General features: G+C 35.6%; 1 protein-coding gene and 1 long non-coding RNA gene across 4 annotated transcripts; one reads left to right on the top strand and one right to left on the bottom strand.

Annotated features, from left to right (window-relative positions):
* Positions 1-4,927: 4,927 nt before the first annotated feature.
* Positions 4,928-15,924, top strand: LOC105436127. Of its 2 annotated transcripts, XM_031888982.1 has the most exons (8): positions 4,928-5,337; positions 5,722-5,846; positions 6,016-6,126; positions 6,659-7,113; positions 7,353-7,443; positions 13,340-13,794; positions 14,035-14,188; positions 14,720-15,924. In XM_031888982.1, the coding sequence occupies exons 2-8, from the start codon at positions 5,724-5,726 to the stop codon at positions 15,185-15,187; spliced, it is 1,857 nt and encodes a 618-aa protein (XP_031744842.1). In that variant the 5' UTR covers positions 4,928-5,337; positions 5,722-5,723; the 3' UTR covers positions 15,188-15,924. The 2 variants fall into 2 exon arrangements, with proteins under 2 accessions (XP_031744842.1, XP_031744843.1); XM_031888983.1 differs by lacking the exons at positions 4,928-5,337; positions 5,722-5,846; positions 6,016-6,126; positions 6,659-7,113; positions 7,353-7,443 and adding an exon at positions 7,496-10,452.
* Positions 15,925-17,964: 2,040 nt separating this feature from the next.
* LOC105436128 lies at positions 17,965-26,322 on the bottom strand. 2 transcript variants are annotated; one of them, XR_004218303.1, is made up of 3 exons: positions 25,950-26,322; positions 25,755-25,828; positions 17,965-18,496 (listed from the first exon to the last, which is right to left on the bottom strand). It is a non-coding gene; the product is annotated as an uncharacterized LOC105436128 (long non-coding RNA). The 2 variants fall into 2 exon arrangements; XR_970054.2 differs by lacking the exon at positions 17,965-18,496 and having other exon boundaries at positions 25,428-25,828; positions 25,950-26,318.
* Between the last annotated feature and the right edge of the window lie 230 nt (positions 26,323-26,552).

The raw sequence follows: 26,552 nt of genomic DNA, 5'->3' as shown, positions 1-26,552 counted from the left end.
CGAAATGGGCACCGTTGGGTTGTTGTGATATTTTTGGGAATTTTAAGGGGACTTTTGGATATTTTCATGTTTAAGGAATTAATTGATGATAAAATATAAATTTTTCAGGACAAGAAAGATTATGAGAAATTTTCTGTCAAGGATCTGTACAAGTACTGTGAAACATCATGATTTCTAAAGTATTATTGAACATGATTTTCGTCTCCACAAGCCATAGCCAGTGAGTAATAAAATTAGTTTGAAATTTATTTCTAAATATGATCTATTGTTTGAAGCATGCTTTGATGTATGAATTACTTGAGTTTACTGATTTAGCAAAATATTTCCAAAGCATGAGATTTGAAATGTTTGTTAAGTATATTTTATGATAAGTATTTAAAGAATGATTTTAGAATTTTTTAGAGTATATCATCTGATATATATAGCAACCCTTCGGGGGGATATGGCCTGTGGAAAGAGGTTCCGTTGATGAAAATATTTAGTAGATACACAGTTCTCATCACTAGGATAGATTAATGAGACGGGGGTTCTACAAATGGGTTTTCATCTCTCGAGATGATGATCTGTAGGTTTCCACCTCAATATAACTATAACAAGATAAGGTACTACCGATGCCTGGTCTGCCTCATAAATATCATATAACAAAATAAGGGGCGTCAAAGGGCCCACCTTGTGAACAAGATAGGGTCGTTAGAGGGTCCACCTTGTGTTTCATATGGTATAGCAAATAAATTGATTTATTTATGCAAAATATAAAGTTTATGAAGGGATAAATGTCCTATGGTAGCAAAAGATTTTACAAATCATTCCTCAATTTAATTTGGGAATCCCAAAATATCAATACATTAGCGAAAATTATTAAAAAACTAGTTTTCTTATTAAGATTTAAAGGCTAAGCATGATTTCTAATTATAGATTAGAGAAAGAAAAACTTACTTGTTTATGTTTGTTTATGTCTCTGAATCAACAAAGTAAATTTCCAAATTGGGACACTACCCGTCAGAGACCTATCTGTCCTCTAGGATGAGATTGGTTTGTGCGCACTAATTGGGACGAAAAAAAGTTTAGAAATTTTTTAAAGAAACTATTTTGTAGAAAAACAAAATCATTCGCTAAAGAAAAAATATTTTCTTTTGCGTATTTATAACTCTCTTTTCTTCATGGAGTATGAGAGAATCATGAGATTTTATTAATTTAAACAATATTAAATTATTTGAAATTTAAAATCTAGTAATCAATTAATCATTTTACCGTTTTACCCCTGGATTACCTCTAGTCCTTAAATATAAGTGCTCCTCTAATGAACAACTTGTTTATGGTCCAACCAATAAACAAAAATCTCTCTTATGTCATAGATAAAGTAGGACCCTTTGTTCAAATCCTAGAGACACCATTTAAGGAAACACTCATCTACTTACCATAAAGTGAAGAAGAAGTGAATTTTATCTTGTGTAATTATGTTTCCAGCTCCCCCACTCAGTCTTGTCTACAAAATGATAAACTTATTGAGTCGACGATCTGGCCACTCTCGTCCGTACAAATCAAAGAACAATCCCTCGCGAACAGGAGTTCATAACAGTGGCGGCTCTAGAAATTTGATATAGGGGACACTATATAACAAACAAACTAAAAATATATTTTAAAAAATATTAATTAACTTTAAAAATTAATTAATTTAATACGTATTACAATTGTCCTCTATGAGTTTTCATGTTTTGAAATCGATCCATGATCAGGATCTGTAGGTACTTCCTCTAAATTGATTTCTGTATAAGATCTATCTGAATCAGGTATTTGTCTCATATTTTAAGATGATGCCTCTACAGTTTCTATTGTTGTTGTTTTTTTTTAAATATCTCTCCATATTAATATGTTTACTCTACAAAATTAGTATGAAACAACATAAGTATTATGATTTGTCACATAGATTAAAAACTAAAAACTAAAAATATTAAGAAATTTGAACTTACTAGTGAATTGATACAATACTTATTATTCAACGAAAAAAATATCTTGTATCATTTAATTCTGAAGTAAAATAAAATAAATATATACATAAGTAATATAAATTATCGGGCCAACCAAGCAGGTGTTTGAGACAGGGTGTGTCAGGATTTCTGGCAAAGAACCACTTTTGAAGCCATAAGAGATCATTTTGGAAGTTTAATTGACATAGCCACAGAAATATTAAATCTCACTAATTACAGCGAAGCCCTAAAAAAGAATATTTGTGGTTATATAACTTTCTATATTAAGAAAAGGAAAATTTATGGGAAATTTTGAGTAGCACACTTTGGGTTTTACATTTCAAAAGTAACACGCTTCTTGAAAACTCGTAAAAAAATCTATTCAAATTTTAAAAAATTGTCTGAAATTAATATCTCGGTCTATCTCGGCTAAGATCCTCACCAAGATCATTGTTTTTGTTTTTAACTTATGTTGATCCCAGTAAATCTCGGGCATCCAAAACACCGAGATCATGGTCGTACTAAGTGAAGCCATCACTAACACCAGGATCTCAGTGCTTTGGTGTCTTGAAGCTTCTCCGAGGTTGATCAAAATTAAGTTGACCCTTGAGAATCTTGGACCACCAAAGCATCAGGATCATGGTCGCACTTAACGAATACCATCACTAACACCATGATCCTGGTGCTTTGGTGACCCCAACCTCTTCGCGATTAATCGAAATTATGTCGATCCTCGAGAATCTTGTGGAAACTTTGCCCCAATAATTTTTTTCTTCAAATTTTAGGTTCTTTTTAATTTTAAGTGATCTCGAGGAAACTCCAAAAAATTTAGGTTATTGGGATTACTTTTTAAAAATGAGGTTGTAGATTAAAAAAAATATTTGCGAGATGTGTGTGAGATATTTGGGATATTAAAAATAATAGTTAAAAACTTACTAAAACATATGTAAAATCACCCTAAATCACATAAAACAAGTAGATAATTGATTTAAGATTGAACATTTGAAGTTTGAAAGTTGCGAAATGGAAAAAAAAAAAAATGCTAAATATGTATTAAAAAACCCTAATTAAATTATTTACAACAATTATAAAATTGATTTTGGATTATACATTTAGGGTGCGTTTGGGGGAGAGAAAAAGTTATGGAGGAAAAGAATTATGATAACCCTAGTGTTATAATAAATGTGTTTGAGGAAAGAATTATTATTGGTAGTGTTATGATAATATGTGTTTGGGGAAGAATTATGAATAATAGTGTTATGATAGTATGTGTTTGAGAGAAAGATTATAATATGTAGTATTATGATAATATTTGTTTGGGAAAGGATTACGTGGAAAGAATTATGAAAATTATTTATTAATATTATTATTTAAAAATCCATATTCTAAATCAAATACACAAATATTTAATTTATTAAATTGTCGTATTTGTGTAAAACAAGTTACATTAGTTTTCTTAAATAAGATGAGTATTTTCAATATTTTTTATGCAAGCATTTAATGCCAATAAATTATTTTTTTTTTTAAAAAAATTGTATTCTAACTCCAATACAAAAATTATATATATTTAATTTACCAAATCATCTTAGTTTTTGTAAAACAATTTCTAGTAATTTCTTTGAAGACGACTTTCATTTTCAACCTTTTTTACGTAATCGTTACGTGCCATTAAATTGTTAATTTTTTTAAAAAATTCATATTATATTTTTGTTTTTAAATTAATATTCTAAATGCAATACACAAATTGCATATATTTAATAATTGATTTAAACGAAATACTGATATCATAATTTTATTCAAACAAAACGATATACGAAGAACAAAATTGTTGAAAGGAGTTATAAACTTAAGTCAATTACATGGAACACTACTACGTAGGAGCAAAAAATATTATTATTTTTAATAATTCATATTCTAACTCCAATACACAAAATTCATATATTTAATTTACCAAATCACTATAGTTTTCGTAAAACAATTTGCATTAATTTCTTGAAATACGACATCTATTTTCAACTTTTTTTACGTAATCGTTAAGTGTGATTAAACTATTATTTTATTTAAAAAAAAATTATATTCTAAATCCAATACACAACTTTCGTATATTTAATTTATCAAATTATCATAGTTTTCGTAGAACAATTTGTAATAATTTCTTTAAATATGACATGTAGATTTAACCTTTTTTACGTAATCGTTACGTGCAATTAAATTGTTAATTTTTTAAAAATCCATATTATAAACCAAATACAAAAATTTAGTAAATTTAATTTACTAAATCATCCAAATTTTTGTAATATAGGAGCAAAAAGAAAATGTGGATTCAGCGGAGTAATCACAATAAATTATCTAATTCAAGAGTAAAAGAAAAAATAAAAAACTTAAATTAATATAATCGAATCAAATTCATCACTTAAACATAAGTTGTGTTTTTTAAATAAAAAGATTAAAATTAACCAAATGAGGTGAGTATAAAAATTATAAAAGAGAAAAAAAATAGACTAAATAATATTTAAATTTAAATGGATTAATTATACATTACTAATAAGAAAAGATTGAATAATGAATAAGGAAAAATTGAGGAAACTAAGGAAGGATTGAGGAAATTGGGGAAGGATTATCATAACTTCTCCAAACAAGGAAAGGGTTGCATTAAAAGTTAGGAGGATTATCTATAACAACAATAAAAATAAACTCTTTCCAAAACAGCAAGAGACTTTGTACAAGAGAGGTTGAGAGAAAAGAAATTAGAGAGAGGTTAGAGAGATAAGAAAAGGAGGAAAAAGAAAAATGAAGAAAATTTCCATGTGAGGGTATTTTTGACTTTTCCTGCCTATTTGTCTCAGAATTTACTATTTTTTTTTTCTTTCTAAAAAACAATCCCAAAAATTTAACTTCCATTCGAAGTAGGTCTATTTTTCTAAAAAACACTCCTTTTCCCTTCCACCCTTCTTTTTTTTGTAATTCATCGTCAATTCGACTCCTCTTACCCACGGTTGCAGCATCTCCATCTCCAATTTCTGTACCTTCTCTTTTCCTAGGGTTGAGTTGCAAATTGATGAACTAGATGGATTTTACTCTTTGATTTTCTGTGTAGCTGATAGTTTTACTTTTGATTTCCCACAAGCATCGTCAAGAATGATGCATCATCTATAGGATCATATAAATCTAAATATACGAAGGGATGATTTGAAAATGTTTCTCTTAAGATCAACTACAAACAATCGGAACCTTGAAATATGAAACTGGGATAGAGGCGATCTCCAGAACCCATTTGTAAACTTCAACTAAACCTTCTCCATCACAAAAGAACAAGAGCAATCCGAACAAAAACCTCACGTTCAATCAAGAGTCAAAACATTCCTTGAGGGTAAGTGAACCAAATAGAATTACTAGATAATGACTTTTATAAGAACAAATAACCCAATGCTTTTCGTGAATTTGAAGTCCTAAAAAATAGGTAACGGGGAGACCTTAAAATCTAATACAGAGAAAGTGGATGAAGGGCTCATGAGAAAATAATCTTCCCCTTTCTAATGTCCTACACTCGTTTTCCCTTCCACTCTTCTTTTCTCTTTCATCCATAACTTTTGCATACAGTGAAATTGAGATACCCAATTAAAATTCCTAACAATTCCAATATGTGGTTGTATTTGCTGCTAGATTCTTTTATTTTGTTTTGTTTCTTTATTTTTCATTCTCTCTAGGAGTTTGTATCCAGTTTAAAATTTTAGTGTAACATTTTTCCATTCAGGGATGGGAAAAGAAAAGAGGGAGAATAAAAGAAGAACAAGTGCAAGAGTGCAAGTAGCAAGGGCCCCCCCAATAAAGAAATCTGAAAAACAAACAATGGCTATCCACTTTAGAAGCAATGAGCAGGTATTTTATATTAGTTCACATATTTTTGTAGGTCATATATCAATATTCTGGGGTACATACAATTAGTGTGTTGCATATACTAAGGGGAAAACAAATGATGGTTGTAAACTGGGGTATTTACATGCAAAATATTTCGCTTTTTGATTACTAACTCCAATTATTATTTTAGGCGAATGCAAGTTTCACGAATGAAAGTTTCAATGAGGGGGACTATTCAGGCACAAAGTCTAAAGATGATGCACGTCCAACAAAGGAACCAAAGAATTCTAAGGGGAAAAAGGTACCTAAGAGCTTAGGTTTTATTTTTGCATTAGCCACAAAATAATAAACTGAATTCCATCATTATTTTTTTTATAGGATCAACAACTTTCGTTGAGAAAAAAAATGAAAGAATATAAAGACATATAAAAAAAAACACATCTTCTAAAGGAAGGGATTCCAACTAAGTAATATGTTACCTAGAGAATATTTAGAACAAGACTTCGTCCCTATCCCAACCTCCAAACACTCTATTGTTCATTTCTCCTCAAATATCTCATAACATAGCACACGTCCTAGCTAACCACAAGAAACGACCACACTCTGAAAGGCAAGTGGGGAGGAACTACCCGATCACCGCATGACTATCCCTTGGGCCAACAATCTGTACATGAAACTCCTATAGGAAGCAACTCAACAGAGTCCCCCACAACAATGCTGGCAATCCCCCCATATATATAAAAAACTAAACCCATACCCACATGCAATGCTTTCTTCTATAAACTCATTGTATCACAAAGAATATTTAGTAGTTTGAGATTTTGAGCTTGCAGGTTATCACGGAAAATACTCCCAACTTTCCTGCCACTTGTCGAATCGTTGATGATGCCAGTTCCAACACTTCCTTAGCCCGTGGGGCTGCCAAAGTTGCACGTAGTTGTGCTTCTGTTGCTCGTGATCGTGCTTCTACTGCCCTCTGCATCGACAAGGCCAATGCTGCTCGTGCTGCTGCTGACGCTGCTGCGGTTGTCGCTGATGACGCTGCAGATGCTGTCGATCCTGCGACCAATTGTATTGCCGCTGGCATTGCTGCTATTAGTCACACTAAAGCTGTCGATGATTATGAAGCTGCCAACACTTTATATATCAACCACCCAGAGTATTATGCTGCTCTAGTGACGGCTAGTGAGGAAGCTTGTGCTGCCAGTCGTGCAGCCAAATTTGCTGCCAAAGAGGCTTATGGTTCCAAGTATGCCGTTATTGCCGCTGGCAGTAGGACCCTAAAAAGGTGATAGAATGTCTCCAAACTATTTGTCAAAATTCTCTTTTGCTGCTCATACTGCCGTTTTCATTAGCTTTAAAAATCCAACTTTTGAAGCCTTTATATTAAACCTTTACAATTAATTAGTTTCAATAGGAAGGCTGATCTCAGGATCCACAAAAATCGTCCTTCGAAAGATACTTTTTTTAAATTTATTGTTAATTAAAATGCAAGAATTGTGATGGTTTCTATATCAATCCTAAAAGAAACATGGAGGAGAAAGAAATCTCCACAGGCACGAAGTCTAAAGATGATGCACGTCCAACAAAGGAACCAAAGAATTCCGAGGGGAAAAAGGTACCTAAGAGCTTAAGTTTTATTTTTGCATTAGCCACAAAATGAACTGAATTCCATCATTATTTTTTTTTTATAGGATCAACAACTTTCGTTGAGAAAAAAAATGAAAGAATATAAAGACATAAAAAAAAACACATCTTCTAAAGGAAGGGATTCCAACTAAGTAATATGTTACCTAGAGAATAATTAGAAAAAGACTTCGTCCTTGTCCCAACCTCCGAACACTCTGTTGTTCATTTCTCCTCAAATATATCATAACATAGCACACGTCCTAGCTAACCACAAGAAACGACCACACTCTGAAAGGCAAGTGGGGGAGGAACTACCCGATCACCGCATGACTATCCCTTGGGCCAACAATCTGTACATCAAACTCCTATAGGAAGCAACTCAACAGAGTCCCCCACAACAATGTGTAAGACCACCAATAATTCACACGTATAAGAGAAAGGGTAAAAGGGTAAATGTTCAGGAAATTAATGAGAGAGAATAGTTTGAAGAAAAAGAAAAGAAAAGTAGGGAGAGGTGGGGCCCGCGGGAAGGAATGTGAGGAGGGCTATTTATAGAGCTTCTAGGGTTTAGTGTAGGCAGGTTATTTTTATCTCTTTTTTGGTGTAAAGGCTGCTGTAGCCGACCAGGGTTATTCCAGCTCCATAGAGAGGAGTTGGTAGGTTTCTTTTCCATCGTTTTCTTTATTACTGTTATATTGGGCTGTTGAATCATCTTTTGGCTTATATATAAATAAAGATCAGCAGAGTACTGTTTCTGTTTAGCTACTGTTGGGGTAATTTTCTGTGTTATTTAGTTAGTACCCTTACAACTGGTATCAGAGCTTTCGAAACTGGGGGTTGTTACGCGCGCAATGGCTCAACGGCAAGTAGAAGAACGAGTGGAGGGGACAGAGAAAGAGATCTTGGGACTAAAAGAGATGATGTTAGAAATGAAGAAAGCATTGGATAAAATGGCAGAAGAGATGAGGGAAAGTAATAGTTACAAAAAGAGGGAGGAATCAGGTACATCCGACGAATCCGTGCTGAAACTCAAGGGAAAAATGGGAGAAACTGAAGCTGCAACAAAAGGGAACAATGCAACAGTGGATCGTAGTAAATATAGAAAGCTGGAAATGCCAATGTTCTCAGGGGAGAATCCGGAATCATGCGTCTATTGAGCTGAACATTTTTTTGAGATCAACAACTTGCCAGAAACAGAAAAGGTGAAGGTAGCTGTGGTCAGTTTTAGGCAAGACGAGGTTGACTGGTACAGGTGGAGTAATAACTGCAAGAAGGTAGAATCCTGGGAAGATTTGAAGGAAAGAATGTTTGCGTTCTTTCAAGATTCGGGCCAGAAAAATTTGGGTGCTAGGCTGATTCGCATCCAACAAGAGGGGACATATAATGAGTATGTAAAGAAGTTTGTTAACTACTCAGCCCCACTACCCTACATGGCCGAAAGTGTTTTGAGAGATGCTTTTGTAACTGGGCTAGAACCTGCACTCCAGGCAGAAGTAATTAGTAGACATCCACAGACCTTGGAAGAATGTATGAAAGAGGCACAGCTTGTGAATGATCGCAATCTGGCATAAAGATTGGCAAGAGCAGAGTTTGGGTTAATAGTACCAAAAGGCATTGAGAGTAGTACGAGCGAGACTCAAGGGGGAATGGAGAAAGGCCCTCAAAGGAAGACCGAATTCCAGATGAAACAAATCACCATTCCAATTAAGGGAAACTACCAGAAAAACGATCCACCAGTCAAAAGACTATCAGATTCGGAATTTCGAGCAAGACTAGATAAGGGCTTATGTTTTACGTGTAACGACAAATACGCCCCTGGCCACAGGTGCAAACTGAAGGAAAAAAGAGAATTGATGCTTTTCATTTGCAATGAAGAAGAAGGCGGGAATGAGGGAGAAAATTCGGAAGAAAATACAGAGGAAATAGTGGAGCTGAAAAAAATGGACCTCATAGAAGGGGAGGAGGTTGAGCTTCGAACTATCACCAGCTTGTCATCAAAAGGGACTATGAAGCTGATGGGAATGGTTAAAGGGAAAGCAGTAACAGTGTTGATAGACAGCGGGGCGACGCACAACTTTATTCACCAAACACTAGCAGAAGAAAGACACATATTAATAGATGAGGACACTTCGTTTGGAGTCACAATTGGCAATGGCACCAAGTGCAAAGGAAAAGGGGTGTGTAAGAGAGTGGAACTGAAGCTGAACACACTGACTATTGTGGCTGGCTTTTTAGCTGTGGAACTGGGAAGTGTGGATGTGGTATTGGGAATGCAATGGTTAGATACCACAGGAACTATGAAGGTCCATTGGCCCTCACTGACCATGACGTTTCAAGTGGGAGAGAAACAAATCACTCTCAAGGGAGATCCAACCCTCATTAAAGCTGAATGTTCACTGAAAACGTTGGGAAAAACATGGGAAGATGACGACCAAGGGTTCCTCCTTGGCTTCCAAAATTACGAAACGGAAGTAGAAAATGAATACAAAGAGGAACAGGAAGTGAAAGGGGACGAGGAAAATTTACCATTGATTAAGGCATTATTAAGACAATACGGTGTCATCTTTGAAATATGAAAAGGCTTACCCCCAAAAGAGCTATTGACCATCGGATATTGACTCTCCCTGGACAGAAACCGATTATCGTCCGCACTTATAAATACGGCCATGTGCAGAAAGAAGAAATTGAGAAGTTAGTCACAGAAATGCTTGCAGCCGGAGTTATTAGACCGAGTCATAGCCCTTACTCCAGCCCAGTCCTATTAGTAAAGAAGGAAGATGGGGGTTGGAGGTTCTGTGTAGATTATAGGAAGCTGAACCAAGTTACAACTTCTGACAAATTTCCCATTCCAGTCATAGAAGAATTACTAGATGAACTGCATGGAGCTACTGTTTTTTCGAAGCTTGATCTGAAATCAGGATACCACCAAATCAGAATGAAGGAGGAAGACATAGAGAAGACGGCTTTCAGGACGCACGAGGGACATTACGAATTTATGGTAATGCCATTTGGTCTCACTAACGCCCCTGCTACTTTTCAATCTCTCATGAACCAAGTACTTAAACCCTTCTTGAGAAGATTTGTATTAGTTTTCTTTGATGATATTCTGGTATATAGCGCTGATATCGATGAGCATGAGAAACACTTAGGGATGGTTTTTGCTGTTTTGAAGGATAATCAACTCTTTGCAAACAAAAAAACGTGTGTAATAGCCCACTCCAAGATTGAATACTTGGGACATCAAATCTCCAAAGGAAGAGTAGAAGCGGATGAGGAAAAAATTAAAAGCATGACAAACTGGCAGCAACCAAAAGATGTGACCAGTCTAAGAGGATTTTTGGGCCTAACAGGATACTATCGAAGATTTGTTAAAGGGTATGGAGAGATTGTGGCACCTTTGACGAAATTGTTACAAAAGAATTCCTTCCAATGGACTGAAGAAACCACACAGGCTTTCGAGGCACTGAAACTTGCTATGACTACTTTCCGGTGCTGGCTTTACCTGATTGGACACTTCCTTTTAGGGTGGAAACGGATGCTTCAGGAATTGGGTTAGGGGCGGTGCTATCTCAAAATGGCCATCCTATAGCATTCTTCAGCCAAAAATTGTCATCAAGGGCTCAAACCAAATCCATATATGAAAGAGAGTTGATGGCAGTAGTCCTTGCAGTGCAAAAATGGAGACACTATCTACTGGGGAGGAAATTCACCATTATTTCAGATCAAAAGGCGTTAAAATTCTTGCTGGAGCAGAGGAAATTGCAGCCGCAATTCCAAAAATGGTTAACTAAACTCCTCGGGTATGATTTTGAAATACTCTACCAACCGGGTCCCCAAAATAAAGTGGCGGACGCTTTATCAAGAAAGGAACAACTACCAGAATTGAACTCTTTGACAACGCAAGGGATTGTTGACATGGAGATAGTAGGAAGGGAGATAGAAAAGGATGAAGAACTTCAGAAAATTATTAAGAAGTTGGAAATGAATCATGAGGAAACCAGCAAATATCAGTGGGAAAAAGGAAGATTATTATACAAAGGTAGGGTGGTGCTTCCTAAAACATCCTCATTGATACCCAGCCTTCTTCACACCTTCCATGATTCCATCCTAGGGGGTCATTCTGGATTTTTAAGGACATATAAACGAATGAGTGGAGAATTGCATTGGCAAGGCATGAAGACTGATGTAAAGAAATATGTGCAGCAGTGTGAGATCTGTCAGAGGAACAAGTTTGAAGCCACCAAACCAGCGGGAGTTTTGCAGCCTCTTCCCATTCCAGAAAGAATTTTAGAAGACTGGACCATGGACTTTATAGAGGGCTTACCGACAGCAGGGGGAGTGAATGTTATTATGGTAATCGTGGACAGGCTTAGTAAGTATGCATACTTCATAACTCTTAAACACCCTTTCTCAGCTAAACAGGTGGCTGTTTTATTATAGATAGGGTCGTGAGTAAGCATGGAATTCCAAAATCCCTAATAACAGACGGAGACAAAGTGTTCCTTAGCAACTTCTGGAAGGAATTGTTCGCTTCTATGGAAACCATCTTGAAGAGAAGCACCGCCTTTCACCCACAAACCGATGGACAGACTGAAAGAGTGAATAAATGCTTAGAGACATACTTGAGATGCTTTTGTAATGAGCAACCAAGTTGTTGGGACAGATTCATTCCATGGGCTGAGCTATGGTATAATACCACCTTCCATGCCTCTACTAAGATCACTCCCTTTCAAGCTGTATATGGCAGACCACCCCCATCCCTGTTATCATACGGACATCAAAAGACCCCAAATAATGAAGTGGAAACAATATTGAAGGAAAGGGACATGGCCATTAGTGCCTTGAAAGAAAACCTTTGTCTAGCGTAGAATCGGATGAAGAAGATGGCTGACCTCAAAAGAAGGGAGCTCAAATTCAAGGAAGGTGATGAAGTATTCTTGAAACTAAGGCCCTATCGGCAGAGATCATTAGCAAAGAGGAGGTGTGAAAAACTTGCTCCCAAATACTACGGACCCTACAAGATCATTGAAGAAATAGGGGAAGTCGCTTATCGTTTACAGTTACCTCCGGAAGCTGCCATCCATAACATATTCCATGTCTCACAACTGAAGTTCAAGTTAGGAGGGAAACACACGATACGGCATCAACACCCCACACTCATTGATGATTTTGAGTTACAACTATGTCCTGAGACGGTGCTTGGTGTTCGCTGGAATGGAGAATTAGGAGGAAATGAATGGCTGGTGAAATGGAAAGGATTACATGAAACAGAAGCTACTTGAGAATCTGTGTACCGATGAATCAACAATTTCCAAGTTTTCACCTTGAGGACAAGGTGAATCTAGAGCCTAGGGGTATTGTAAGACCACCAATAATTCACACGTATAAGAGAAAGGGTAAAAGGGTAAATGTTCAGGAAATTAATGAGAGAGAATAGTCTGAACAAAAAGAAAAGAAAAGTAGGGAGAGGTGGGGCCCGTGGGAAGGAATGTGAGGAGGGCTATTTATAGAGCTTCTAGGGTTTAGTGTAGGCAGGTTATTTTTATCTCTTTTTTGGTGTAAAGGCTGCTGTAGCCGACCAGGGTTATTCCAGCTCCATAGAGAGGAGTTGGTAGGTTTCTTTTCCATCGTTTTCTTTATTACTGTTATATTGGGCTGTTGAATCATCTTTTGGCTTATATATAAATAAAGATCAGCAGAGTATTGTCTCTGTTTAGCCACTGTTGGGGTAATTTTCTGTGTTATTTAGTTAGTACCCTTTACACAATGCTGGCAATCCCCCCATATATATAAAAATCTAAACCCATACCCACATGCAATGCATTCTTCTATAAACTCATTGTATCACAAAATTTTTTTAGTAGTTTGAGATTTTGAGCTTGCAGTTTATCACGGAAAATATTCCCAACTTTCCTGCCACTTGTCGAATCGTTGATGATGCCAGTTCCAAAATTTCCTTAGCCCGTGGGGCTGCCAAAGTTGCACGTAGTTGTGCTTCTGTTGCTCGTGATCGTGCTTCTACTGCCCTCTGCATCGACAAGGCCAATGCTGCTCGTGCTGCTGCTGACGCTGCTGCGGTTGTCGCTGATGACGCTGCAGATGCTGTCGATGCTGCGACCAATTGTATTGCCGCTGGCATTGCTGCTATTAGTCACACTAAAGCTGTCGATGATTATGAAGCTGCCAACACTTTATATATCAACCACCCAGAGTATTATGCTGCTCTAGTGACGGCTAGTGAGGAAGCTTGTGCTGCCAGTCGTGCAGCCAAATTTGCTGCCAAAGAGGCTTATGGTTCCAAGTATGCCGTTATCGCCGCTGGCAGTAGGACCCTAAAAAGGTGATAGAATGTCTCCAAACTATTTGTCAAAATTCTCTTTTGCTGCTCATACTGCCGTTTTCATTAGCTTTAAAAATCCAGCTTTTGAAGCCTTTATATTAAACCTTTACAATTAATTAGTTTCAATAGGAAGGCTGATCTCAGGACCCACAAAAATCGTCCTTCGAAAGATACTTTTTTTTTAATTTATTGTTAATTAAAATGCAAAAATTGTGATGGTTTCTATATCAATCCTAAAAGAAACATGGAGGCGAAAGAAATCTCCACAGGCACGAAGTCTAAAGATGATGCACGTCCAACAAAGGAACCAAAGAATTCCGAGGACTATTCAGGCACGAAGTCTAAAGATGATGCACATCCAACAAAGGAACCAAAGAATTCCGAGGGGAAAAAGGTACCTAAGAGCTTAGGTTTTATTTTTGCATTAGCCACAAAATAATGAACTGAATTCCATCATTATTTTTTTTATAGGATCAACAACTTTTGTTGAGAAAAAAAATGAAAGAATATAAAGACATAAAAAAAAAACACATCTTCTAAAGGAAGCGATTCCAACTAAGTAATATGTTACCTACAGATTAATTAGAAAAAGACTTCGTCCCTATCCCAACCTCCAAACACTCTATTGTTCATTTCTCCTCAAATATATCATAACATAGCACACGTCCTAGCGAACCACAAGAAACGACCACACTCTGAAAAGCAAGTGGAGGAGGAACTACCGATCACTGCATGAATATCCCTTGGGCCAACAATCTGTACATCAAACTCCTATAGGAAGCAACTCAACAGAGTCCTCCAGAACAATGCTGGCAATCCCCCCATATATATAGAAAACTAAACCCAGACCCATATGCAATTCTTTCTTCTATAAACTCATTGTATCACAAAGAACTTTTAGTAGTTTGAGATTTTGAGCTTGCAGGTTCTCACGGAAAATACTTCCAATTTTCCTGCCACTTGTCGATTTGTTGCTGATGGCCGTTTAAACGCTTCCTTGGCCCGTTGGGCTGCTAAAATTGCACGTAATCGTGCTTCTGTTGCTCGTGATCGTGCTTCTACTGCCCTCTGCATCGACAAGGCCAATGCTGCTCGTGCTGCTGCTGACGCTGCTGATGCTGCTGCTGTTGTCGCTGATGACGCTGCAGATGCTGTTGATACTGCGACTGATTGCATTGCCGCTGGCATTGTTGCTTTTAGTCACACTAAAGCTGTCGATGATTATGAAGCTGCCAACACTTTATATATGAACCACCCAGACTATTATGCTGCTCTAATGACCGCTATTAAGGATGCCGGTGCTGCCAGTGGTGCAGCCAGATCTGCTGCCGAAGAGGCTGATGCTGCCAAGTATGCCCTTATTGACACCGGCAAAAGGACCCTAAAAAGGTGATAGAATGTCTCCAAACTATTTGTCAAAATTCTCTTTTGCTGCTCATACTGCCGTTTTCATTAGCTTTAAAAATCCAAATTTTGAAGCCTTTATATTAAACCTTCACAATTAGTTTCAATAGGATGGCTGATCTCAGGACCCACAAAAGTCGTCCTTCGAAAGATACTTTTTTTTAATTTATTGTTAATTAAAATGCAAGAATTGTGATGGTTTCTATATCAATCCTAAAAGAAACATGGAGGAGAAAAAATTGGTCCTTAGACTTACTTCTTTACGTTTAATAAACTCTCCACAGTTAGTTTCTACTTTATTTTCTCGAACAAAAAGAAAATCTCTAGTTATAAGATTCAAGCTATAGAAACCCACCACTTCTACTGGAGTCTTTGTTTGTCTAAAATAGAAGTTATTAGGAGGAAATTGCTCTGTGGATGTTTTAAGTACAGCTTATTATGGAATACATAAAGCAATTTGCCTTTTATTCCTTATTGTAAGAATCAACTACTCATCGGATACTATGAAGCTTATACTTTCCTTCTATTTTTATGATTTTAAAGATTATGCTGATGTCTTAGTTTATTAAGAGGAGTGACGATAGAGTACTCTTAATCAATATTATCTGTACATATTTTATGAGATGGAATCTGAATTTACCCACGCGTAAGAGTGGCAAAGGATTCATGGTCTATGAAACTGAATTTGAGTTTATCAATATATACATTCTGATCTATTCAATGGAACCCATTCCAACCAAACTAGTACTTCTTTTTATATTTATTGCATGTGATTAAATTATTGTAATTTTTAAACTATAAAGAACTAAATAGTTATGCATGGTGAACTAGCTAAATTACTTGTGGTTTTTTATTTTTAATCTTTTAAAAGTAAAAATCATATATGTTAGATTGAGTTTTATGTCCTAAAAACTCGTGATTTGTAAATGTTAAACCATTCTATTATTCAATAAATCTGTTATTGAGGTATTGTTTAATAAATTGTTATTGAATAAGAGATTTATTCGTTATAAATTCTGAATTTTATAAAATAATGTTTCTTGTCTATAGTAATAAGTTGTTTGCAACAACTTGGGGTTTATGAATCTATTGAGTTGGGTATGGAGAAGTCATCTCAACTTTGGCCGTGGGAGAGATTAAGTTATTCTAAGTTAGAGAACAAACCATGTTATCAGATAATGTATAATTGGTTACAAAAATGAAAAAGAGATTTGATTTTGGTAAATTGTTTACTTGAGACTGATTATTCAATATTTTTCTCAATTAATGAAGCGTTCATTACAAAAAGGGGTGTTGATGTTTGCTTTGCAAAATTGGAGAATAACTTATATTTTTTTAAGAAGAGTGTAAAACTGTTTTAAATATTGAGATGTTTAAAACTGCAAAAACTCAACCAAAAAGGCAAAAAGTTTCTTCTAAAGCCTATATTTAGCATTTAGCACTAGGTCACATTAATTTCAATAGAATTGAGATTGATAAATAGTGTACATCTAGATAAATAGTGTACATCTAGATCAATTAGAAGACAACTCTTTATTAATGGGAAAATGACCAAATGGTCTTTTATTGGAAAAAAATTTAGAGCCAAAAAACCCTTAGAACTAGTGCATGCGGACCTTTGTGGACCTACGAACATCGAAGCACGAGAAGGGTATGCATATTTCATTAGTTTCATGGCACTCCTAGAAGCATTGTTAGTGATAGAGATGTGAAATTCTTAGGCCATTTTTGGAAAGTACTTTGGGAAAAACTTGGTACTAAGTTAGTCTACTCCATTATGTGTCATCCTCAAACTGGTGGACAAACTAAGTTAATCAATAGGACAATGGTTTCTATGCTTACGGCTCTATTAGATAATAATACCAAAACTTGAGAGGATTTTCTACCATTTATTATATTGAGTTTGCATACAACAGGGTTGTTCATAGTGTCACTAATTGTTAACCGTTTGAGATTGTGTATGGTTTTAACCTTTTTACACCTATTGACTTGTTGCCTTTTTTCCTTCTAACGAGGTGGTGAATTTTCAAGCTAATGAGATGACCACCACCATTTGAGAGCTCCATAAAGAAGTTAAGGAAAGAATTGAGAAGAAAAATGCCAAGGTAGCGAACAAGGTCAACCAACATCGAAAGCCCATGAAATTTAAAGAGGGAGATTTGGTTTGGGTCCACCTTCGAAAGGAACGATTTCCAGATCAACAATACTCAAAGTTAAACCCAAAACGCAGTTGACCTTTTCAAGTGATAAAAAAATAATGACAATGCCTATCAAATTGATCTTAAAGGTAAATATGGTGTGGTGCTACGCTTTCAATGTTACCAACTTAACTCTTTTTTATAAAGATAACAAGCTTGATTCGAGGACGAATCCTTCAAAAGGGGAGAAAATGATCTGAACCAGGACGACCTTGCATTTCCTCTAGGACCAGTTACATGTTCTAGAGCCAAGAAACTATAGTTAGCATTGAATTCTCACATTCAAGAGGAAATACACTCGATTGAAAAGATTTAAGTAGCAACAATTTATTAGAAGATTTTTAGTTGCAGCCAGTTCAAACTACAGGATGGAAGCACTTGATCTTTGACATCTCATGACTTCAGGACTGTTTTACAAGGCTTTGATTTGGATTCGAGGACAAATCCTTCGATAAAGGAGATGATGATATGAAATGTCGAAACATCAAGTTATTGATTAAATTGTATTTAACAATTTTGATGTAACTTTAGTATTTTTCAATTTTATCCATTTTCAATGAAATTCAAGTAGGGTTAATTTAGTCTTTTTACTAGACATTCGGGTATTTTCCTTCTATAGAAATTCTAGAGTCTCGTTGCCACATTTTTACAATTCTTGATTTAGGGTTGCATACCAAAGTCCCATTGTTTTTTAGGTTTAGAAAACTTTCTCTCTTGCTAGTCCTTTCGTCAAAGGATCAGCCAAGTTGTCATCAGATCATACGTAATCTACTATCACTGCACCAATAGTGAGAAATTCTCTAATGGTACTGTGCTCGACATATCTATATATCGTCTCGTAGCGTTGTAACAACAGTTCTGAACTTTTGCGATAGCTGCAGTACTATCACAATGGATTAGTATGGTTGGTATCGGTATTTCCCATGTGGAAATCTTTGATAACAAACTTCGAAGGCAACTTGCTTCTTCACTAACAGTAACCAGTGCTATCATCTCTGACTCCATCGTTGATTGGGCTAATGTTATATGTTTCTTGGATTTCCAAGCAACAACTCCTCTTGCTATATTAGAAATATAGCCACTTGTAACCTTTGAGTCATCTGAAAGAGAGTTTCAATCAACATTGTTGTAACCTTTAAGTACAACGAGAAACTTTTGATAATGTAATCCTAGATTTTGTGTTCCTTTAAGATATCTCATTACTCTTTCTATAACATTCCAGAGTTCTAGACTAGCTCTGCTGGTAAACCTACAAAGTAATCCTACAACGTAAGTCATGTCTGGTCTTGTGCAATCAACAACATACCTTAAACTACCTATGATACTAGCGTACTTGGATTGGTTAACACTGTCATCAGTGTTTTTGAACAATTTAACACTAGAGTCATATGGTGTACAAGCTGGTTTACTTATTCTTTCGTGTATTATTCTTTTATTAAACTAATTTTCTATTTTAGTTACAAACACCTTAAACATGTCTAAGACATCACTCTTATTTTTAAGCAAGTACATAAAGGTGAAGTCGGAACAATCATCTATAAAGGTTATTACATACCTTTTACTATTCCTAGTTAACGTGCCATCAAATTCACATAAATCAGAATAAATTAATTCTAAAGGCTCTATTATCCTAGTTACAGATTTATGCAAAGTCTTTATTATCTTAGCTTGACTACAACATACACATTTCTCAAAATCATGCAAAGATAACTTAGGAATAAGATTTAACCTACTCATGTTGCTAATTAGTCTTTTATTAACATGACAGAGTCTAGCATGCCAAAAATTAAAAACAGACATGTAAGCAGAAGATAATTTCTTATTAATTTTCAAGTTTAACTTAAACATGTCGTCCCACAAATACATTGTTGGTATACTTTAAATTTGAAATTGTGTTAAATGGCTGTGTTCTCAGCCAACAAGTCGTTCCATTGGTTCTATGACTCTGTTAAGTTGAATTTGTGAGGTTCCTTGGTCATTTGGGTTATGTTTAGCTCGAGGCAGGGTTTGTGGCATTATGACTGAGGTACTCCTCCATTTTAAGTAGGATTGTTTCTTTGTTTAGTGTGTATAATGTCTATATAGCTACTGCCATTTTGTGGATTAAGAAAAATTGGGCTGATTCTCAAGCATTTTATCTTGTGAGAAGGAAGGACTAGGTAAGTTGGATCGAGTAAAGGAGTAATCAATTCACATTAAACAATATTGACGAAAAAACTTTTAACATTTCTGAAGATTTAGTCTATTAATAGGATTGAAACTAATAATATAAGTTATCAATATCTCTTGAACATGTGAAAAATAAAAAAGGATTTTCTTAAATTTGTTTTGGCGCTTGAAAGTTATTGCCCTCTCGAGCTCCATGGAGGTGCTACTGCTAGAAAATTGATGAAGTTAAAATTGAAGAGTAGAAAAAAGAAAAGGGAACTTGAACTCCATCCGTTATCGCCGATGATTTCGCCAAATTCTTAAAGCCGGAATCATTAATGTTGGCGCCACTCCACTGGGGCTCAGTGATACAATCAGCCGTAAACATTTTTTTAATTTTCAAGTTCCCCACTTTCAGTGCTCGTGTAAACTAATTTAATCAAATCTGTTGATTTTCTGTCCATAAATGTCAGAAATCCAACGGCTCATCATTGCCTTACTCATCTGCAGTTCACAGCAAAAATGGAAAAAAATTTGAGCCTTAGTATGGAAGATTTTAGATAGGCTTATTTGTTGACATCTCTGGAAATTTAGCTGCTGTGACAATTGTCAGTTTCCATTTTTGGAATAGGGGTTTGTTTTTCTCCTAATTGTTTTATGCAAAAGAAGAGTTTTTAAAGTAAGAACCTTTTGTTAATTTTATTTGGTCTGGAAGAAAGATTCCCATTTTTTGGTTGCACATTTATTTATCATCATATTTACTTTAGTTTTACTTTTTTAATGAACTGACATTATTCCTTGAATTTGTGTGAGGTCTCACTTGTATTTGATCATTCTTAGATGAAACGGCATCATCTCACTTGCATTTGACCCTTTCCTTGCTATCTTTGGCTCCCGTCTGTCCCTTCCATCATCAGGTGAGTGAGGTTCCTTATTATTTTCTGCCTTTAACTTTGTTGGCTTCTTCTGTTATGTTGTTGCTCGTCAACTTTCGTGTATTTCTGTAGGTGATCGTAGTCGAGTGTATCAATTGTTTAGTTTGAATCTAAAAAAATAATAGTAATAATAATAATCATGGTGGAGTAGACTACTTGATTTAGATGAAAGCTATTCTTTTGTGGGTTTACATCATAATCTCTATTAGCATGTTAATCTAGAAACTTTATAGTGGTTAACACATTACCTCTCTTGTCTTCAGTTTATTATTCTTGTTTTTCTATATCCGTGGAATTCCACCTTTCACCAACTCTTTAGGGTTTAGGGAAGATTTATGGTTTAGGCCTTTGTTTGAATTACTAAAATCTTATTATGCAGATAAATGTTAAACCCGGAAGATCAGCAATACCTGCGAGAGCTGCAAGAGCTTAGCAATTCTCTTTTGCTCGACAAAGATAGAACGAATGATTTGGTAAACAGTAGCAACGCGGGTCTAATGGTGGCCATGCTAAACGACGACAACCTACAGTGCATTAGAAATTTACATGGCGTATTGCGTGATGCTGCTGCGATTGTTGGAACGGTGAATCAACTTACTCTACCGTTGGATAACTATAGAGCCATTATATTAGCTAGATACCGAGAACTTGAAAATCGAATATGGCGACTCATCAACCAAGGTTATCGAGTATTTGATATGCTTTATTTACAAATAATTTCATATACTGCTAATCAGTTGCTGAAAGCATACATTGTTGTAGAAAATACCGTTTCTTATATCCGCATGAGACTTCAGTCAATATTATCGAATGCTATGGAGAGTGCTTCTCATTTAAAACAGGCAATGATACAAGCGGAGGAGAGGAGGATTGCAGCGATTAAATGTAAATGTAGGACCGGCTGTGGAAACCGTTGTGGTTGTCGTAGGTTTGGAAAGCAATGCACAGATGCCTGCAGTTTCTGCCGAAACAGTAATTGTCAGAATAGATAATTACGAAGATAGTAGACTAGTTAATGGATAGCTTTATTTTGTGGTTAGAGAAATCTTGCTTTTGGTGAGTGTTTAGTCGGTTAAGAATCTAGTTAGGGAAAAACTGACGTAGAGCATACTCCTAAAGATAATTGTGAGCACATATCTTATTGGTCTTGAAGACCAAAGTTTTGTCTCTGTATAGACATTATACATGTTTACGAAGTTCTAGCCTTTAGCTTGGAGTACGCTATAGCGTATTTGCTCAAATCCATGGACAAACAGTATTTGACATCAAAAAACTTACAAGCTATAGCGTATAAGTTGTCACCAAGATTTGAGCAATCCCCAACACATGAATTAAAACAATAATTTCATAAAATTGATTTTCAGACTGCCAACCATAGTATCAAACAAACTGAGCTAAAAAACTCCGTATCATGCCGGATGAATTTTATATACAAAGAAAGTGAAGTAATAGTGCATTAACTCAAAGCTATAGGGAATTAACTCCAAGCTATAGGGATTTGAGCAAATACGCTATAGCGTACTCCAAGCTAAAGGCTAGAACTTCGTAAACATGTATAATGTCTATACAGAGACAAAACTTTGGTCTTCAAGACCAATCAGATATGTGCTCACAATTATCTTTAGGAGTATGCTCTACGTCAGTTTTTCCCTAACTAGATTCTTAACTGACTAAACACTCACCAAAAGCAAGATTTCTCTAACCACAAAATAAAGCTATCCATTAACTAGTCTACTATCTTCGTAATTATCTATTCTGACAATTACTGTTTCGGCAGAAACTGCAGGCATCTGTGCATTGCTTTCCAAACCTACAACAACCACAACGGTTTCCACAGCTGGTCCTACATTTACATTTAATCGCTGCAATCCTCCTCTCCTCCGCTTGTATCATTGCCTGTTTTAAATGAGAAGCACTCTCCATAGCATTCGATAATATTGACTGAAGTCTCATGCGGATATAAGAAACGGTATTTTCTACAACAATGTATGCTTTCAGCAACTGATTAGCAGTATATGAAATTATTTGTAAATAAAGCATATCAAATACTCGATAACCTTGGTTGATGAGTCGCCATATTCGATTTTCAAGTTCTCGGTATCTAGCTAATATAATGGCTCTATAGTTATCCAACGGTAGAGTAAGTTGATTCACCGTTCCAACAATCGCAGCAGCATCACGCAATACGCCATGTAAATTTCTAATGCACTGTAGGTTGTCGTCGTTTAGCATGGCCACCATTAGACCCGCGTTGCTACTGTTTACCAAATCATTCGTTCTATCTTTGTCGAGCAAAAGAGAATTGCTAAGCTCTTGCAGCTCTCGCAGGTATTGCTGATCTTCCGGGTTTAACATTTATCTGCATAATAAGATTTTAGTAATTCAAACAAAGGCCTAAACCATAAATCTTCCCTAAACCCTAAAGAGTTGGTGAAAGGTGGAATTCCACGGATATAGAAAAACAAGAATAATAAACTGAAGACAAGAGAGGTAATGTGTTAACCACTATAAAGTTTCTAGATTAACATGCTAATAGAGATTATGATGTAAACCCCACAAAAGAATAGCTTTCATCTAAATCAAGTAGTCTACTCCACCATGATTATTATTATTACTATTATTTTTTTAGATTCAAACTAAACAATTGATACACTCGACTACGATCACCTACAGAAATACACGAAAGTTGACGAGCAACAACATAACAGAAGAAGCCAACAAAGTTAAAGGCAGAAAATAATAAGGAACCTCACTCACCTGATGATGGAAGGGACAGACGGGAGCCAAAGATAGCAAGGAAAGGGTCAAATGCAAGTGAGATGATGCCGTTTCATCTAAGAATGATCAAATACAAGTGAGACCTCACACAAATTCAAGGAATAATGTCAGTTCATTAAAAAAGTAAAACTAAAGTAAATATGATGATAAATAAATGTGCAACCAAAAAATGGGAATCTTTCTTCCAGACCAAATAAAATTAACAAAAGGTTCTTACTTTAAAAAACTCTTCTTTTGCATAAAACAATTAGGAGAAAAACAAACCCCTATTCCAAAAATGGAAACTGACAATTGTCACAGCAGCTAAATTTCCAGAGATGTCAACAAATAAGCCTATCTAAAATCTTCCATACTAAGGCTCAAATTTTTTTCCATTTTTGCTGTGAACTGCAGATGAGTAAGGCAATGATGAGCCGTTGGATTTCTGACATTTATGGACAGAAAATCAACAGATTTGATTAAATTAGTTTACACGAGCACTGAAAGTGGGGAACTTGAAAATTAAAAAAATGTTTACGGCTGATTGTATCACTGAGCCCCAGTGGAGTGGCGCCAACATTAATGATTTCGGCTTTAAGAATTTGGCGAAATCATCGGCGATAACGGATGGAGTTCAAGTTCCCTTTTCTTTTTTCTACTCTTCAATTTTAACTTCATCAATTTTCTAGCAGTAGCACCTCCATGGAGCTCGAGAGGGCAATAACTTTCAAGCGCCAAAACAAATTTAAGAAAATCCTTTTTTATTTTTCACATGTTCAAGAGATATTGATAACTTATATTATTAGTTTCAATCCTATTAATAGACTAAATCTTCAGAAATGTTAAAAGTTTTTTCGTCAATATTGTTTAATGTGAATTGATTACTCCTTTACTCGATCCAACTTACCTAGTCCTTCCTTCTCACAAGATAAAATGCTTGAGAATCAGCCCAATTTTTCTTAATCCACAAAATGGCAGTAGCTATATAGACATTATACACACTAAACAAAGAAACAATCCTACTTAAAATGGAGGAGTACCTCAGTCATAATGCCACAAACCCTGCCTCGAGCTAAACATAACCCAAATGACCAAGGAACCTCACAAATTCAACTTAACAGAGTCATAGAACCAATGGAACGACTTGTTGGCTGAGAACACAGCCATTTAACACAATTTCAAATTTAAAGTATACCATTATAAAATCATTGACTTCACATCAAGGTGAAAATGTTAGCATGCCTTCAAATATCTAACCAAACTCTACCAAAAACAACAGCAAGGGAAAAGCAACATAACATAGAAAGTGCAGTAAGACAAAATGAAAGCAGTATGCAGTTAACAAAATCTAGGAAAAAAATATCACAACCACATTAACTAATTGCCTACATCATAGATACCACATAGATAAGGGTTCTTAACAACAAGAAAGTAAGATATATTTATAGTCTAAATTCTACTTAACTTCACCTCTAAGACCTCTAAATGACCTTGATTAATATAAAAAAAAGCAAACTCCTTATGATATGGAAAATGAATAAGCTAAATTCCCTTTTATTTTCACCACACACTCACACACACTAAATTAATTAGTTCTTCCATTAATAATTGTGTTAAATAATTAAATCACTGAAAAATGTACAATATTAAAAAAAGTAAGGCATGATTCAATAACCCATGAGTGTAATATGAGTGATTAATTGGCCCCCATCTTATTGGGTTATGAAAAAATAGATGTGTATTAGTAGTAGGGGCATTGTTTTTTAAGAGAAGGATTGTGAGATATGAATGACACACGAGTATCATTATTAATTTGTACATACAAAACCCACATCCAAACAATTATTAATTGAACAAATGATGCAACTATAAAAACCAATGAAATCCATGAAATTATAGCAAATCCAAACTGCTAGCATAGCACAAATTACGCATTTGTAACTCGAGATTGTAACTACACTACAGCATAGATGAAATTTAGCCAACAATTCCAAGCAGCAATAGAACATTCTATTTGTGACTACACTAATTGGGGCCAAACGCATCAACTACCACAAATATTAACATACACCATTAGCATAAACTCAAGATTTTAGCTAGAATGTTTCTTTGCACGTTTGCTTGAGATCGGAGAACGATATAGAAATTTAATTCTGAGCACTCTACTTGTCCAGCATCACAACTTATTCGATTAGATAGTTCAAAAAGATGAAGTCCCAAGGTTCTTTATTAATGTCCCTAAATTCCTTCCATCCAAAATGCTACAAATATGAACAATCAGCATTCATAAAAGGAAAAAAAAAAAAGAACTACATACAGAACAGCAAGAAAACAGACTAAGCCAAATCCAAAGTACACTGTACTGATGCCAAACTTGTTTACGAAGCTCAGGAAATAGAGGCTGATGCAGACAGTTGGTTCTCTCACACCAACTACTTTTCTATAGACAACAAGCCTACCCCTAAATTAAGAGCAATAACGGAGGAAATTAAGAGCATAGAAGTTGGAAGGTATTTACCTTGTTGATGCAAAGAGATAGTCAGCAGAGGTCGTCGGAGACAAACGAAGGTCAGAGGATGTGGAACTTAAGATCTACAATATGGTGGAGAAATTATTTGGGTCAAGAATGATGAAAAGAGTTTATATACAGTGATATTCCACTCAATGCACTCACCATTAAAACGATGTAGAAGAAAGGAAGAAGAAGACTAACCTCGAATCATTAGTCGAACCTAGAAAGCCAACAGGAAAAAGGGAGAGACCCAGATGAAGCCGAGAGATCGGAAGTCTGAGAGATTGAAGCCGAGAAATAGAATACCCCTTGCGAAATCGTGTGATGAAAGTGAGGATGAACAGAGACAACGACGACGGACGGAGATGAACGTCTCGTTGTCGTCGTCGTCGCCGGTTCAACGTCAGTCGTGAGAGGGAGAGTATCGCGCAGTTGTCCTTTCAGAGGGTGCTGGCGTTGGTATAGCGTGCAGAGCAAACCAGAAGTGAAAGAAGTGAGAGGGAAATATTATTTGGCACGCTATTTTTTGGATCTCTAATTTCACACTTTTTTTTCTTCTTTTCAATAGCGCATTTAAAATAAGCATGTTGATAGCTATTAAAACTCCAATTGGTTGTACTGGTGGTTACATTGCATATTATCCATTAAATGAGTAAAAACTCTTACGTGTCTTATTTTTCTTTTCGAATTGATAGGAAGTCCCAAGATCGTGTCGTTTGTAGCTTTTTGTATCTGTTTGGAATCACATGCTGCACATCTCCCCTCTCTTCATCAAACCCATATGTCATGAACTAACCTAAAATT

This window comes from Cucumis sativus, chromosome 7 (assembly GCF_000004075.3).
Source record: "Cucumis sativus cultivar 9930 chromosome 7, Cucumber_9930_V3, whole genome shotgun sequence".
In the NCBI taxonomy this organism is placed as follows: domain Eukaryota; kingdom Viridiplantae; phylum Streptophyta; class Magnoliopsida; order Cucurbitales; family Cucurbitaceae; genus Cucumis; species Cucumis sativus.
Note: the sequence above shows the minus strand (reverse complement) of the source record. Positions and strands in the feature narration are given on the sequence as shown.